We start from the raw sequence: 15,254 nt of genomic DNA, 5'->3' as shown, positions 1-15,254 counted from the left end.
TCGAAGTGCGGGTTTATCTTTCGGCGATTTTGTGTTCAACTCGTCAAAAAAATGGTACTGTACTCAAGTTTGCCTTGCCATCTATTCAAGCAGCACGACACGACTAAAATCAAACTAAACCAGCCTGCACAGTCTGTCACAACTATCTTTCCAATCTAAGTGGACCATTGCAAAGAACGTCAACAGTTTTCATCTTTCGCATCATATCACGTCGCGTGTAGCCTTACAACTAGTTTACATTTTAAGCCGGAGAGGAGGCGTTACAAAAGGTCTCCATCTATCTCTGAATCGCTTCATCTTATCACCAGACATATGTCTCGCTCCCAGTTTTGGTTTCTGGTTCCCACTGGTCCCTTCGACAAAACAAAACCCTGGATTCTGGTTTCCACTGATCCTTTTGGCACAACGAAACTTTGGATCCTGTTTCCTGCTGGATATCTCGACAAACTAAGATCGTGGATCTTGAGTCTCATTGGTTCTTTCGACAGAATAAGACCCTGGATCCCGGTTCCCACCGGTTCCTTTAAAAAGTCAAGCCCTGGTTCCTGGTTCCTCTGGTTCTTGAGCAGACTATGGATCTGGTTCCTGGCTCTCATTGCTTTTTTAGCAAACGATCTCGAATACTGAATGTCACTGATTGTTTATCAGTGCAAGGCACTGACCCATGGTTTTGAGGCACAAAACCATGCGAGTCACACAGGACTACCCATATGTTTTTGCTTTAACAGTTATTGAGTGTCCAGACAATTCAGTCATTGCACTTTGGTGCCACCAATGTAAAAAAGATAGCAAAGCTGAACTGGTGGTTATGGATCATTTGCCGACAGCTTACACGTGAGTGCCTGACAGCTTTCACAAAGGATAACTGGCACATTTCTGCTTTCACACCACATGAAAGTCATACACCGCAGGCAAGTTAGCATGCCCTTGTGCCACCATTATAACCACTCAAGCTGTAATGCTAGTTAAAGATGATTGCCTTACAGCTTAAAAGTGGGTTGCTGACAGCTGAAACGATCGCCTGAATGCTCGGGCGTCGATTTGTATTATTTTGGGTGGGCCAATGGCCTCCCCAATATCTAATTTGCCCTCTTCCCCGACGGTGAGTTTACCTTCAACCGCAGCTTAAGGACGAGTAGGACATTTAAAATCGGAGCTGAAAATATACCAGGTTTAAATGTTTCTACTATTGGTCCGCAGGTGAAATGCACACAGAAAAGTAAAATTGCGAGGCAGTGTTTGGTTGAGCGCGGCTGAGTGAGCTTGTCACATTTTTAAAGCCCGGTGGTCGTGCCCTGTTTACTTGAGAATTTACTGCTTTTCCTACATGCTGCATGTTTCATAGCACCTTTAATGCGTCTCGTGGTCTTTAGTTTATATTTCTGTTATTTTCTGAGTGTTTTGGCACTCCTCAGCGATGTTTCAAGTTCTACAGCCTGCCGCGAGTTGCGGTATTTTGCCACGATTATCAGAACGTGGAAACGTGTCGATCAAATATTAGCACTGAACAATCTTTGGCATGCACACCAAGGTACGGATTTGTACGAACAATTGGGAATAATAAATGGGTCAAATAATGGGTCAGATACGGGGGAATAGGCTAAGCCATTTTCTCTGCCCAGCCTCTCAAATTTTTTTGAGCGATTGTACCCCTCAGTACAACTTTGCTGAACCTCAAAAATCAGGGCTGACAGGAATCTTAGGTAAGATTCTGGTTCTTGCTGCTTACATTGGCATCATTTACCTTGACTAGGTATTGGATCTTTCCGTATCTTAGCCTGATCATGAACTGTATATATGTCCTTGCCGGACATCCACATACTCCAGGCTGGGTCTTGGCTTCTGCTGGATCTCTTGACATAGTGTTAGGCTGGACATTGGTTCTTGCTGGGTATTTCGGCTTACTGTTAGGCGGGATCTTAGCCTCTTGGTGGTGCTTTTGGCTTGGCATCAGACTATATGTTGTTTTTTCTCGGTCTGCTGGTTTATTGCCAGACTGGATCTTGGTTCTTGCTGCATCTTTCGACTTCACACGAGCCCGGGTGGCCGGTTGGATGCCCTTCGCTTGGGTGGGCGGGGTCAACTCGACACATTCCTGAGATCTCAGAAACTAAGAGAGCTATACACACCAAAATTCATAGAACGTGTTGGCATGTACGTGATATTACTTGTGTCAAGATTTGAGGCTCCTAGGTCAAACCTTTTGGGGAAATAAAGTCAAACAATGTCCAACTTCAGTAATGGGTTTCCGAAGCACCCCCAAACCATCTCATGCAACCACCGTGAACCTAGATACCTGCTCTAAGCAAAAGGCCAACGGTGCAAATTTAAGGTTAATGACATTTGACCTCTCAAAGGTCATGGTGGCCAAAATCATACAGACTGGCTTGATTTTTGCTTTCGAATAAGCGTCAATGATTACGCTAGGCAGAAGGTTCCTAAAGTAAAATGCTGACCCGGGTCACTAGACCAGTGACCTATTCTGACTTTGAGAAGTTCATGAGAGATGCATGATGCAGCTATTGCTATCAATAAATGCAAAATGAGCACTAAAATATACCCCACTCAACAAGCTCTAGAGTAATAAAACAGCTTGGTTTTGACCTTGTTCTGACCTATATATCTGACCCTAGGTCAATGACAATGATTCATTAAATTCTTGTACTGCCTAAGGAAATATCTTAGAGACGCAAGGCTTCATCTAGCACTCCGTTGTTGCATCTGCTGAACTATTTCCTAGAAACTGTCTTTGCTGCTGCTGCTGTCTTTGACTTGACCTGCTGTAGGTCAGCAACTTCACAAGTTAGATCTAATTTTTATATCAACCGATCAGTTATTCAATGTTCTACAGTCATGCAAAATTTGGCGCGGCTACGCGACGCCGTTCAAAAATCATTCTCGTAAAACCTATGGAGAGGATCAAATTGACCCCCGCCCACCCGAGCTCTTGTTAACATGAGGCTGGGTCACGGTTCTTGCAGGATCTTTTGGCTTAACATAAGGCTGGATTTGGGTCCCTGGGGATCCCTCAACTTAGTACCAGACTGGTACCTGGGTTATCCTTGGTTCCGGAACCAGGAATCAAGAACCGGTTTCCGGGAATAAGTCTTGTGAACCATGCACATGTCTGCAGGTTGCCTAAGGAAACCACAGTACATTTTTCCTCATCAAACACGTTGTGAAGATAGCTTCTTAAACCATCGTTGTCGATGGCATTGTCCTGGAGTTTTTGACGGACAACAAACTTAAAAGTGTGCACTATAAGCAAGATAACACGCCTGGCCCATGCACCCGAAAAGAACATATGCAGCATTGGCATGGAATCGATCCGTCCCGATTACTTTCGTATTTAGATCAGACGGCGCTACCCAGACGAGCGCTGTGCTCAGGTGAGCGTCGATTGTGCGATGTGTAATGTACCAACTGATTTGACTGCATTCGAGTGTCAGTCATGCGAGCTTCCTCCAGGTCACAAGTGGGGGTTATGCTAGGTTTACCTTTGTGTAGCAAACTGAAATTATCTGTTTCGCCCATTCTCCACAAGCATGCGGTAAAACTGACGTGGTTCCCAAAACAGTGGTTATCGACCCGACCATGACACTGCGCGGCAGATTATGTGGTTTGGGAAAACAGGTCACTGACCTCCAATGGGCTTACATGACTTAACTCAACCTGACCTAGGCCTTGACCTGACCCGACTACCATCCCTGGCCCTTGTTAGCGTTAAATTAAGATCGTAATATTCAAGGATACGCCCTTTCGTTTCGAGGTGCTTATAAAGCTCCACCACCATAAAAACGAGTGACAGTAGGTTTCAATTTTGCCAGAAAAACCCGCGCTAGTCTTTGATATACAGGGACCTGTAGGTACTTGCCTAAAAATTCACTACATGATAATTTGGTACCGAAGCTCAAATGGACGAAAACTAGGAGAAAGAGCAAAACACGTTGTTTCTCGTCACGGGTCTATCAAAATAGTTGGCAGGCTTTGCTGCGGAAGCGTTTTCGTTTCATTACGCACTTTTTCGTTATTTTACATGTTGGAATTTCGTCCAGCGGAACCAAATCATTAAGTATAATGAAGGTTATGGGATAATGAAGATTACATTATGACAAAACAAACATGCTTCCGAAAAATATCAGATTTTTAGTGGGCCTCACCACGTTTCATCAGGTTCGCTCCTGTACACCCTTGTTTCGTGTTCATCACATTTGGCCCCAACTTATGTTCCTATCAAATAATGTTTGTGTGACAAAGGCCCGTATGCAGCAAGCTGTAATAAAAACGCAGAGGGCACCTTGCACCCTGACTCGCGTTCGTTGTCTTAAGACATTTTAGATGACCCGTGACGTCATCAGTTATGCAGAAGAGGTGGATTACTGTTCCTCGAAGTGAGACTGACTAGAATTGTCGACTACCCTTTAAATCGGTCCGATCCTGCGATTAAATTCTGCGAGGCTTCACTATGAACATCTCAGCTGGTCGTTGTTGGGGAAATACCGCAGGCTGGTACCGGTTTAGCGAACATTTGTCTCTTAACGGGACGGTTTGAAGTTCAAACAATTATTGCCGGTGACTTTCAGGAGATATACGTTTGCACTTGCCTGCCGGGCCATGTTGCAGGCCTGACCTTCAGACCTTCCATAGAGGCACACGACTGGTGTGCTAGCACATCGCCACAGCCTTGCGCGACGTGCTGCTTGACAGGACTGAAGGCGATGGACCAGAGAAGTGACAGAACTGAAGGTGAGCGATCAGAAAACTGACAGAACTGAAGGCGATAGATCAGAGAAGTAACAGAACTGAAAGTGATGGATCAGAAAAGTGACAGAACCGAGAGCGATGGACCAGAGAAGTGACAGAATTGAAGACGATGGATCAGAGAAGTGACAGAACTGAGGACGATGGACCAGAGAAGTGACAGAACTGAGGGCGATGGAAACTGAAGGCGATGGATCAGAAAAATGACAAAACTGCAGGTCATGGATCAGAGAAGTGACAACTGAAGGCGATGGATCTGCGAAGTGACATAATTGGAACTGATGGATCAGATAAGTTCCATCCTTGTAAGGGCGGGACGTACCCCACCGGTTTTTTGCTGTGATCAGCACACATTGGGTTAGATACTCTAAAAAACGACAGTTAATTCAGCGGAGCAGCAAAATAGCCCACATTCACCTCTTCCTACAAGAATTATTTGATATGGGCCCAGATTGGCACCGAATTTCAAGTGTTCAAAAGTAAGGATAAGGAAGAATGACACCCATGGTATGTCATCAGTGCTTTCAACTGTTCACCCGGAGCCGTTTTCGTCTCACTCTCATACGCTTATTCGTTATTTCACATTTGCAATAAGTACACTATGATCTGGTCTCATGGGACAAAATGCACAAACATCGAATGACGAAATGGTACAGGATGGCGAAGCAAAAACGCTTCCACAGTTCAGTGTGCCGGTTGTTTGTAACACCTGACGGCAAGCAATTTGCTTCGCCGCTTGTTTTTCTAACTTGTCATGCATCTCAGAGTTGGGTGCCCGTGGAATGCACGGGGACTAAATAAGATATCGATAGAAAAAACTGTAGCGTTAAGCGGGCTTCTGTCTGACAATTATTCGGGGAATCCAATGGTGACATACGCTTGAGCACATGTGTTATATATTTCGATTGGCGATTGGAGAGCAGTTACTTATCATTTCATGGCCAGGCATGGCCCTAACCCTGGAAAGCCTGGCATTGCAGGCTTCGTGTGCGACGATGGCATGGGTTAAACGCAAAACGTCCACTAGCATTACGATGAGTAGCTTTCAGGATCCGGGCCTGACCTTGACCTTAAGTGACCCTTACATTACTGACGTCTCATTCGGTCTAGTTCGTGAAAGTAACGGCTTTTGAGGCAACTTGGCTTGTTTCATTCTTGCCTGATGTAACTTCAGCCTCAAATGACGTTTACGGAAATCGGAGCCATTAACTATCTTCGTTAAAAAGCCGGCATACAGCTTTGGAACCACAACACGAAACAGTAAAGCGTACTCTCCGATACAGCTTCGATAAAACCCCGTGAAACAATGGGTTTTACATTTACCCGTGCATACTTTGGAGGCAGAGGTCATATCTCGGCGATCTCCAGGATGGAAGGCTCAAGTTTTCCACCAGGTGAAGCCAGGTTCCAATTTCGAAAACACAAATTGTGTTATGTAGCACGGGTGCATTGATGAATAAGTTTAACAGCAGAGCGTGCCACCAGCCCAATGCTTGACCTACACTGACCAAAGTCAATGACCGAGCACACCTACGAAGGGCGACGTCGGGTGTTGCAAAATGAGAATTGGACAGGTCTCCTCCGCAGCCCGCTCCATTGTCACCGGTAATGCTGATCTTTACCTACCTTATTATCTAGCTTACTTATCATTGGCATTTATTCATTCATCAGACGCGATGACAAGGCGCCCAAAGTGGTGATTATAGTTTACGAACCAAAATGCAACGCTCAACAAAATCCAATCTCTTCATACAAGTAAGTTCACTGCGCACGATGACATCACAATTATTCCAAGGAACATTTCTCACACCTTTCGATGCGTCTGAACAAGCCATTTCAAACTGCTTTCTGCTATCCTCACACACATCGCGCCGCACAGATTGCAAACATGCAATGTCTTTTCGTTTAAGCCACATGAACCAGGAAATCCCATGATTGGTTTGTTTTACTTAATCTCTCACAACTGATGTGCCTTTCAGTGTTGAATCAGTTCAGGTAGTGCCTATTGGCAGCCAGTTTCGAGCATCGCGTGGGTGGCGGCCTTAAACAGTGTACTTTACTGCACACGTGAAGCTAGAAAGCAATCAATGATCCACCGCCACGAAACACTTCGTTTGATTATGTGCATTGCATCGTATTTAAGTATGAGTCAAGTTGACTTTTTCAATAAAAACATTGTTTCGCAAGTTTAACCAACCGTGCGTCAAAAGAGATGGAGCGTTTTGATAGGACGGCAGCGGGCCAGCTGTGGCCTCTACCGGCGCGCGTTTGTTTTGGACACGCAGTAGGGCTGTTATGAACAAAAAACAGCAGGGGGAGTGGCATTGGGTGGCGTTCCCATCTGATCAAAGACACGAAGAATTGGCTGAACGGTTCCCTGGCGGCAAACGGGCTCGTGCTATTCGCCCATTTACGCCAGTAATTTTTCCTAACTACGCCATTGATAAACTCAATGACTGCAATTTACGATCTATCACATGACCTAATGTATAAGGGCGGAATGTAGTATGCCCTACCAAATTCGGTCCGAAAGTGGATGCATTGCGCGCGTCCACCACACTGACACAGTGCTTCGTTTAGATGTTTGTTCATCTATGGAGGCTCGCGTATGATGCAGCTACCTGTCAGCCCAACCCACGGATGTTTTGCAGCCGCAGCTCCTGTCTACATTAGCGGCCCTGTAAAATATGATGATTTGTCCCGTGCTTATATCATCAGAACACGCATAGACGTGTATGTGGCTTGGTGTGCACCAGAAAGGTGACGTTGGCCACCAAAAAATGGTCAAAAGCCAGTATGAGGTGCAAAGCTGAAGTGTGAGGCCCCGGGAAAAATTCAAGACAAAAACAAAAATCAAAAGACAAAAGAAAATCAAATGGCAAGAAATTACACGATGCAAAAGTTAAATGCAAAAAATTCAAAAGCACAAAACGTGAAAGAGCAAAAAAGTGAAAAGTGATAGTAGACAGATGTATGACCGTGAAAAGTTGAAAGTACCCCCAGATAGGCAGATAAAAGTAAAAGGACAGAAGCCAAAATCCAAACAGACAAACTGGGCAAATTTCACTCAAGATAGAGACAAATGGATAAAAGCAGAAAAGGTCATGAAAAAAACACATACACATCTGTCTTGGCCAGAAGACCAGGCTTTCAACGGGCCTCCAAACACACGAGAGTCCCTGGTCAGTAGCTCGCCCGGGGGTGGGGACTAATTGTTTGAGGCCCCTCCCCATGGTGGTCAGCGGGGCCAGCCGGCTAGCATCCCGTGACTGCGCGAAGAGCGCAGAGGGTCGAGAGGGAGGGAGGGCTTTGGATCGAAAAAGCCCTTCGCGCGATGCAAGATATTTCAATACGCGATAATTGTTCTCAAGTGATGCCTTCTGACCTCTGTTCTCGGCCCCTCGGCCCCAGCACATCAGGGTCATGAAAACAACGCTGCCTACAGTTCGCGCCACGTATATTTAGTTTGGGAGAATGTTTTTTCAGTGGTCTCTCAAACCAAATGGGGCTTCTCGCCGTGGTGCTCCTCGACGAGGCTTTCTCCTCCAGAATCTCGGGTCTCCTGAATTTGGGCGGAAAGAGGGCATATGGAACCCCACAGCAACCTTTTCTTAGTCCTCAAACCTCTTCCTTTCGTGGCTCCCTTACTTGACAAAAATTAAGATTGCACCTCTTGGTGATGTTGGGGGTCCAGGAGGGCAAAACAAGCATCATTTTGATATCCCAGAGAGCAGTAATAGCACATGACGAGAATGGCTATTAGACAATTTATACATGTCAATATTCTTAAGTGCTACTTTATTCGGTTTTGTTCATTTAATAAGTTTAAGTTGTAGGAGGAAGCGAAATTACTGTTGAAAATGGTTAGTCTTGTGAATATTTGCTGAGAAACCCGACGTTTGACAACTATGGGCATCGACCAAGTTCAGATTAGTTGCATGTTGTTTCATGGACTCTGTAAGCTGCCATATCAGAGGTCTCGCATTCTCAAAATGACACAAATTCATGCGGAAAAAGTTAACAATGAAGTGCTAAAAGCTAAATAGACAAAGCGTGAAAAGGGCAAGTGTCAGATGAAAAAACATCAAAAGGCAAAAGCCGAATAGAAAAGGACATGGAAAAAGAAATACGAGCGCGAAGATCATAATAAAATATAAAATGTCACCTAAGAAAACATCAGCATCTATCCAAGTGAACGGGGTTCTGCGGTCCTGGAGCAACCAACCATGCGGGCGTGCTTTCGGACTAAATCCGGGGAACTCCGCGCCCTCCGCGCAGCCACCGGGGAACTCCGCGCCCTCCGCGCAACCACCGGGGAACTCCGCGCCCTCCGCGCAGCCACCGGGGAACTCCGCGCCCTCCGCACAACCACCGGGGAACTCCGCGCCCTCCGCGCAGCCACCGGGGAACTCCGCGCCCTCCGCGCAACCACCGGGGAACTCCGCGTCCTCCGCGCAGTCACCGGGAACTTCGAGTTTGTTGAGTGAGATGGGTAGGTAAAAAATGACACCACACGGCCACATGAAATACCAAAAACCTTTAATCCGAACCTTTTTGAATGGATCGATTTCTGAAAACTTAGTTCACGCAGTGCTTGTGTCACGAGCCCTGACCTCTACCATTTAATCGTGAGGTTCCGAGTCAATGGTAGTATGCGGAAGCGAAAGATGAGGGTATAACAACGCTTAGCGCGGTCCGTTTTGTCCTGTGATGTCACCTGGCCTATAGCGCGGCCGCCGCCTCCGGCCGTAGGCCATCCCAGTCGAGGGAAAAGAAGCAGTCCTCGTGATGAAAAACGGTCCGCTAAACCCACAGACCAAAGCTGCTGAGTTCTGGGAGTCTCCTCGATCCGATTTTTAAAAATGTGTAACGACAAAGCTTTCAGCTTAGATCGAAAGGATCTCCCAAAATGGAGGCAAAACCTAGTCTTCCACCCATGATTGTCGGCAAGGGGAAACCGTCCCTTGTCCTCCCCCTTCCCACCTCCCCACCCCACCCCGCCTGTAGCGTGCCAAATTTGTAATGCGGCCCTTTTTAACTGACCTGAAAGAGCGCCCACAGCTGACATGTGAGGGAATCTAGGCCTGCGAGTAAATGGGACAAAGACGCCGAGGGCGCGAAGTGCCCCGGACACAATTTAACATTTTACAAAACAATACATTTCATGCGTTTTAACGCGTTCTCATCTTATTCTAACGTCTTTTGGCCTTTGGACTTCAATTGTCCCCGTTAAGGTGTTTGACCACCGGAATTTATGTACCTTTGATTTATTGCATGTTGACTTATGTCAAGTAAGCTTTAAGCTACTTTGATTTTTCATATAACCTTTTGTCATTCAAAATTGATCCTCGTTTTTAACTTTGTGTCTGATTACTTAAAAGCTCACGGTCCAATGACCAAATTAATTCAGCTATTAAGTGTCCGATAAGCAGCTTCATGTGACAACGCCATGTCATCGGTGCTTATATTGCTTGAGGTGATTTTACGTTTTCCGGCGGAAACGCTTTTGGATGATAAAAAGGATCGATTAACGCAATGGGCTGGAAGTAGGTCTGAAAGTCATGGTGGTGTAACTTGAGCTACTATCAGGTGTACGTACTTTATGAATATTCAGAGGACACTGAAATGTAACGTAAAACAGGTTTGATCTTCACAAGCCAGCTGAAGGGTCTAGCTTACGCTGAAACAGACCTCATGTTAAAGTACTCGTAACTTGAAGCCGTTCAGGAAAGGGACGTTCATTACGAGAAAAGTGGTCGTGGTAGATGTGGTACTATGAGGTGTCAACATGATCATGCAGAATGATGATGATGATGATTTGGGGTTTTAGGGCGCATCGACTGCTATAGGTCATGCAGCGCCCATAACTAATCATCACTTTCAGTGAATTCCAAAATACGGAGTTAACAGTGACCCCGACGGATGTCCTGACTTGAAGTCGCTTGACCCTCGACCACTTGACCCTTACCACGCTGTAACCCGAAACAGCTTTTGTTCCCGCAGCATCTATATGACCCGGATTATTCCTGAGCTTCTCCACCTCGTGACCCAGTTCACCTTCTGACCCCACTCACCGTGACCCAAACCCCCACCTACGTACCTTGTCCCGTGACACAGCTCACCTCGTGACACACACTGCCGGCATAGCTCATCTCCCGACTCCACTCAACGGACTATAGCTCACTTCCTGACCTTCAACATCCCACCACCTGACTGGCCTTCTGAACTACACCATCTTATAACTCCACTGGCCTCTCGTCCCTCCTCCCACGTAGCCCGACTCACCTCCTGACCCGGTTGGTATTGGCCGCCACGGACAGGGCGCTGTCGTCCGAGGCCTGTGAGCAGGCGCTGGCCGGCCTCGGTGGCAGCTCCGCCAGACTCTGCTGCGAGCCGGCCCGGCTCGGCTCACCCTCGCGGCTCAGCAGCTCGTCCTCGATCGAGGTGCGCCGCCGACCGAGCCGCATCAGCGACTTGACCCGCCGCATGGCCTGGTGTGCCCTGTGGGCGTGCAGGGGGCAGCGGCCGGTCACGCCTGGTAGCCAGCGTGACTGAGCGCCGGCTGTCGAGGCGTGTGCCGGTGTGCTAGGCCAGGTGAGGTTTGAGTGCTGGGGTGGATCAGGTTTGAATGTCGAGTTGTGTGCCGGGTTGGGTGGGCTTTGCTTGCTGAGCTAGGTCAGGTTCGAGTGCTGGAGTGGATCAGGTCTGAATGCTAAGTTGTGAGGTTTGTTGGCGTGGTAGGACGTACTACAGGTGCCTCCGGTTCGGAGCGAAGGCTTATGCTGAAGACTTATAAAAAATACTAGGACATGTGTGGATTGCCGATCCTGTTAAAGACAACGGACACAGGCACTGTAGGTAATATTACACGTAGCGACCCACAGTGAATTGCTCAGGCTGGTCAGGACGGTAGGACAGTTTCCCCCTAAAAGTCAACGCGGCGATAAGTGCTGCCAGACAAGATCAACCCTACAACTAAACAACCCAATTCCCCAAAACGAACGCGGAAACGACGCCGTCCTGAATTGGGGCAAACACATTTCCCCCGGGACCGAAAAACTAGAACTCGTCTACCCGCTTCGCGAGCCATCCGCTGCACCACAGCGTCCCCTGCGAGCGGGCTCAGGCACGCCGACACCTACCTCTTCCCGGACGGCGTCGGGCTGGCGGGGTCGCCCAGCGTCGGCGGCGAGCGGCCTCGGGCACGCCGACACCTACCTCTTCCTGGACGGCGTCGGGCTGGCGGGGTCGCCCAGCGTCGGTGGCGAGCCGCTGAACGACGAGCGGTCGCAGAAGGAGCGCTCCAGGTTGGCGATGTTCTGCTCGATGTCCACCAGCATCTGCTGGTCGTCCTCCACCAGGGTGGCCGTCACCGAGGGCCAAGAGGTCAGTGCCTCACCCGGTGGCCGGTACAGCACCTCCAGACGGATGCGAGCCTGTCGAAAGGACCGACTCGGTGGAAAAACTGGTCTCCCGAGAGGTTAGGAAAATCAGGTCAGGTAAGGTTTAGTTCTCACACGATAACGTGAAAAATACTGATACGCATGGTTCAATGCCCGGCACATTTATGTCACTGCTTGTTGTTTTTTTGTTGCAGTGGCTGAAAAATATGAGAACAATACCATATATTTGTCTCATTTTCCGTAAGGACTCGTTCATCATTCCGAAGCTCGGGCTCGAGCCCGAATAGGCGACTAAAATGGGTACTAGTGTTGCCAAGTATTTGAGGCTGAAAAATATGAGAACAATACCATATATTTGTCTCATTTTCCGTAAGGACTCGTCCATCATTCCGAAGCTCGGGCTCGAGCCCGAATAGGCGACTAAAATGGGTACTAGTGTTGCCAAGTATTTGAGCGCGACACACTGGGGGAGATCAGAGGACCTTGTGCCGCCATGCGGACGAAACGAATGTCTTCACTCCTGAGGCTCTGAGGTTCAAATTTGCGTTTTGCCCCATATCCTCTTCTGCCTCTCCATGTGGGGTGAGCGGCCGAAGGTCACCTAGACAGGGTGCAAATGGTGATGCACTTCACAGCCAGGCTAGTGAGTGGCGTCCTTCGCTCCGGTCACATTTCACTCGTTCTGGAGACACTCGGCTGGCGTAACGTCGCGGATGATGTGCACCACCGGGCTTGCCTGATTGTGTGCAGGGCACTGCACGTCCCGAGTCCCACAGCAGGGCACTGCACATCTCCGAGTCCCACAGTACACTGGGTGCTCCATTCGTAACGCGGGCTGGGCCTTGCCAACGTCAAATGCGGGCTGCTTCGAGCGGTGCCCGCTCGTTGCATCGGCCGCGCGTTCGACTGACCGTCACCCAGAGGTCAGTGATATTTTAAAGGGTCTTCTTGAGTGAGAGTTCGTTCCCATGATATAGAAGCATTCGTATATCTCACTGAAGCAATCATGATTTCGTAAACTTTTGATGATCTGAGGTTCTCTTAAGCAGTGTCCTTCGCGCGTGGTAATTAAACGGACTGTTATCGGTGGACACTTGCCTCTGTATGATTTCTAGACAGCGGAGAACAAACTTCGGTGATATAGACACTTTCCAACCACGAAATAATTGCCTTCAAAAGGGCCGTAAAGGTGTACTGTTGCGTTGTCACCCTCAAGGCTAGTGTCCGCTCTGGCGGACGTTCTCCACTACTAGGACAAGCTTCACGTGCAAGCACGCTGAGCCCCGGGTGCATCGCTGCCTACGGGAGTTATACTGCCCCGGCCGCGATAACACCCAACGTTGAACCCCATCATCTGTCGCGGAATTAGCAGATGAGGGGTGCTCGTAAAGGGAGATCGAAGCACCCGCACTTGCCTAATTGAATATTGAAGACGGCCAGCATGCTTAGCAGCAGCATTTTTTCGCGACTTAGGCTATTCAAACCAAACACATATATTTATTACGTCATCGTGCCTTGCATACCATTGATTGAGAGCCAGTTGACGGCCGGCTATGATCGACTCGGCTACTGTATTTTTATTGGCCTTGATCGCTGCACGGCTAATGGAATAGCAGGATTTGAATGGCGTTATTATGGCGTCATGGATATCTGAGTAGCCCCGACTAGAGCGGTCGAGGTCTCAGGAAGGGTAGGGCTGTGAACTGCACCGAACGATTTTCAAGATGGCTGTCGGTTCAAAACCCCATACAAATGTGTAACGCTCCCTTTAAGGGCATATCTTGATGTCTTAAAAAAGCTTCCTTCATTTCATCCTCAGAGGTCTAAAGCTCCCAGTATTTAGTCATCGATAGTAGCACATTTGAACCAATGCACTTGCAATATGACAGGAAAAATGCCATAATATTTCATACAGAGCTGTATGTTTGTAAACGACGTATCGGCGACGTGGGATGCTCCGCGCACACATGCGTTTGCGTAATTCATTGCGCCATGCGATATCTTCAACCGCCACACAATACGTGCGGAGATAAGGAGGTACCGGTCTCAGGCGTGTGCGGAAGCTTGTATGGCGTTGGCGTCATTACTGGCTAGTGCTGCTACTCGTATTACCATGTTTGCCTTCATCTGTCCTTTCCGCCTTTCAGGTACGACATTTCGTCCGGACACGTGCATAAGGTCATTTCCTCATGAGCAATACATGGCGGCGGGGCCGACATGTTGAATCATGCGGTCGGGATGTGGAGGCCCCGCGTTCTCGCGCCACTTTCTTGTAATGACATCTATTCTGGTCTACATTAAATATCGCATGGTCATTGGCGCCAAATGACCATGTAGACGCCACGCCCGCAAGCTCCTATAAATCACCAGGAGGAACGCGGGCCCCCGAGTCCTGGCGCTGGCCGGAGCGCGGAGTCCTGGCACTGGCTGGAGCACGGGCCTCCGAGTCCTGGCGCTGGCCGGAGCGCGGGCCTCCGAGTCCTGGCGCTGGCCGGAGCGCGGGCCTCCGGGTCCTGGCACTGGCCGGAGGGCGGGCCTCCGAGTCCTGGCGCTGACCGGAGCACGGGCCTCCGAGTCCTGGCACTGGCTGGAGCACGGGCCTCCGAGTCCTGGCGCTGGCCGGAGCGCGGGCCTCCGAGTCCTGGCACTGGCTGGAGTACGGGCCTTCGAGTCCTGGCGCTGGCCGGAGCGCGGGCCTCCGAGTCCTGGCGCTGGCCGGAGCGCGGGCCTCCGAGTCCTGGCGCTGGCCGGAGCGCGGGCCTCCGAGTCCTGGCACTGGCTGGAGCACGGGCCTTCGAGTCCTGGCGCTGGCCGGAGCGCGGGCCTCCGAGTCCTGGCGCTGGCCGGAGCGCGGGCCTCCGAGTCCTGGCGCTGGCCGGAGCGCGGGCCTCCGAGTCCTGGCACTGGCTGGAGCACGGGCCTTCGAGTCCTGGTGTTGGCCGGAGCGCTGAACACCTCGCTGCTCACTGGTACTAGCAACCACACACTGCTCATTGATGCGAGCAATGCCGTCAGATATGATGGAACAAGCTCACGTATAACTATTGTTATACTTTTACGTAGAAAAGGCTGCTCTAGACAACACAGCTT

The 15,254-nt window shown here is 49.1% G+C and overlaps 1 protein-coding gene across 1 annotated transcript in view; it reads right to left on the bottom strand.

Annotated features, from left to right (window-relative positions):
* LOC119105419 (otoferlin) overlaps positions 1 to 15,254 on the bottom strand; it is a 283,009-nt gene that overhangs the window by 172,886 nt on the left and 94,869 nt on the right. The window contains exons 5-6 of the mRNA XM_037228883.1: positions 12,006 to 12,197; positions 11,047 to 11,147 (exon numbers count right to left, since the gene is read on the bottom strand). Of these exons, the coding sequence (XP_037084778.1) occupies positions 11,047 to 11,147; positions 12,006 to 12,197 (293 nt within the window). The remainder of the gene's footprint in view (positions 1 to 11,046; positions 11,148 to 12,005; positions 12,198 to 15,254) is intronic.

The sequence above is a fragment of the Pollicipes pollicipes genome, unplaced genomic scaffold, assembly GCF_011947565.3.
Source record: "Pollicipes pollicipes isolate AB1234 unplaced genomic scaffold, Ppol_2.1 Scaffold_6138;HRSCAF=7277_pilon_pilon_pilon, whole genome shotgun sequence".
In the NCBI taxonomy this organism is placed as follows: domain Eukaryota; kingdom Metazoa; phylum Arthropoda; class Thecostraca; order Pollicipedomorpha; family Pollicipedidae; genus Pollicipes; species Pollicipes pollicipes.
This window is presented reverse-complemented; position numbering and strand designations above follow the sequence as displayed.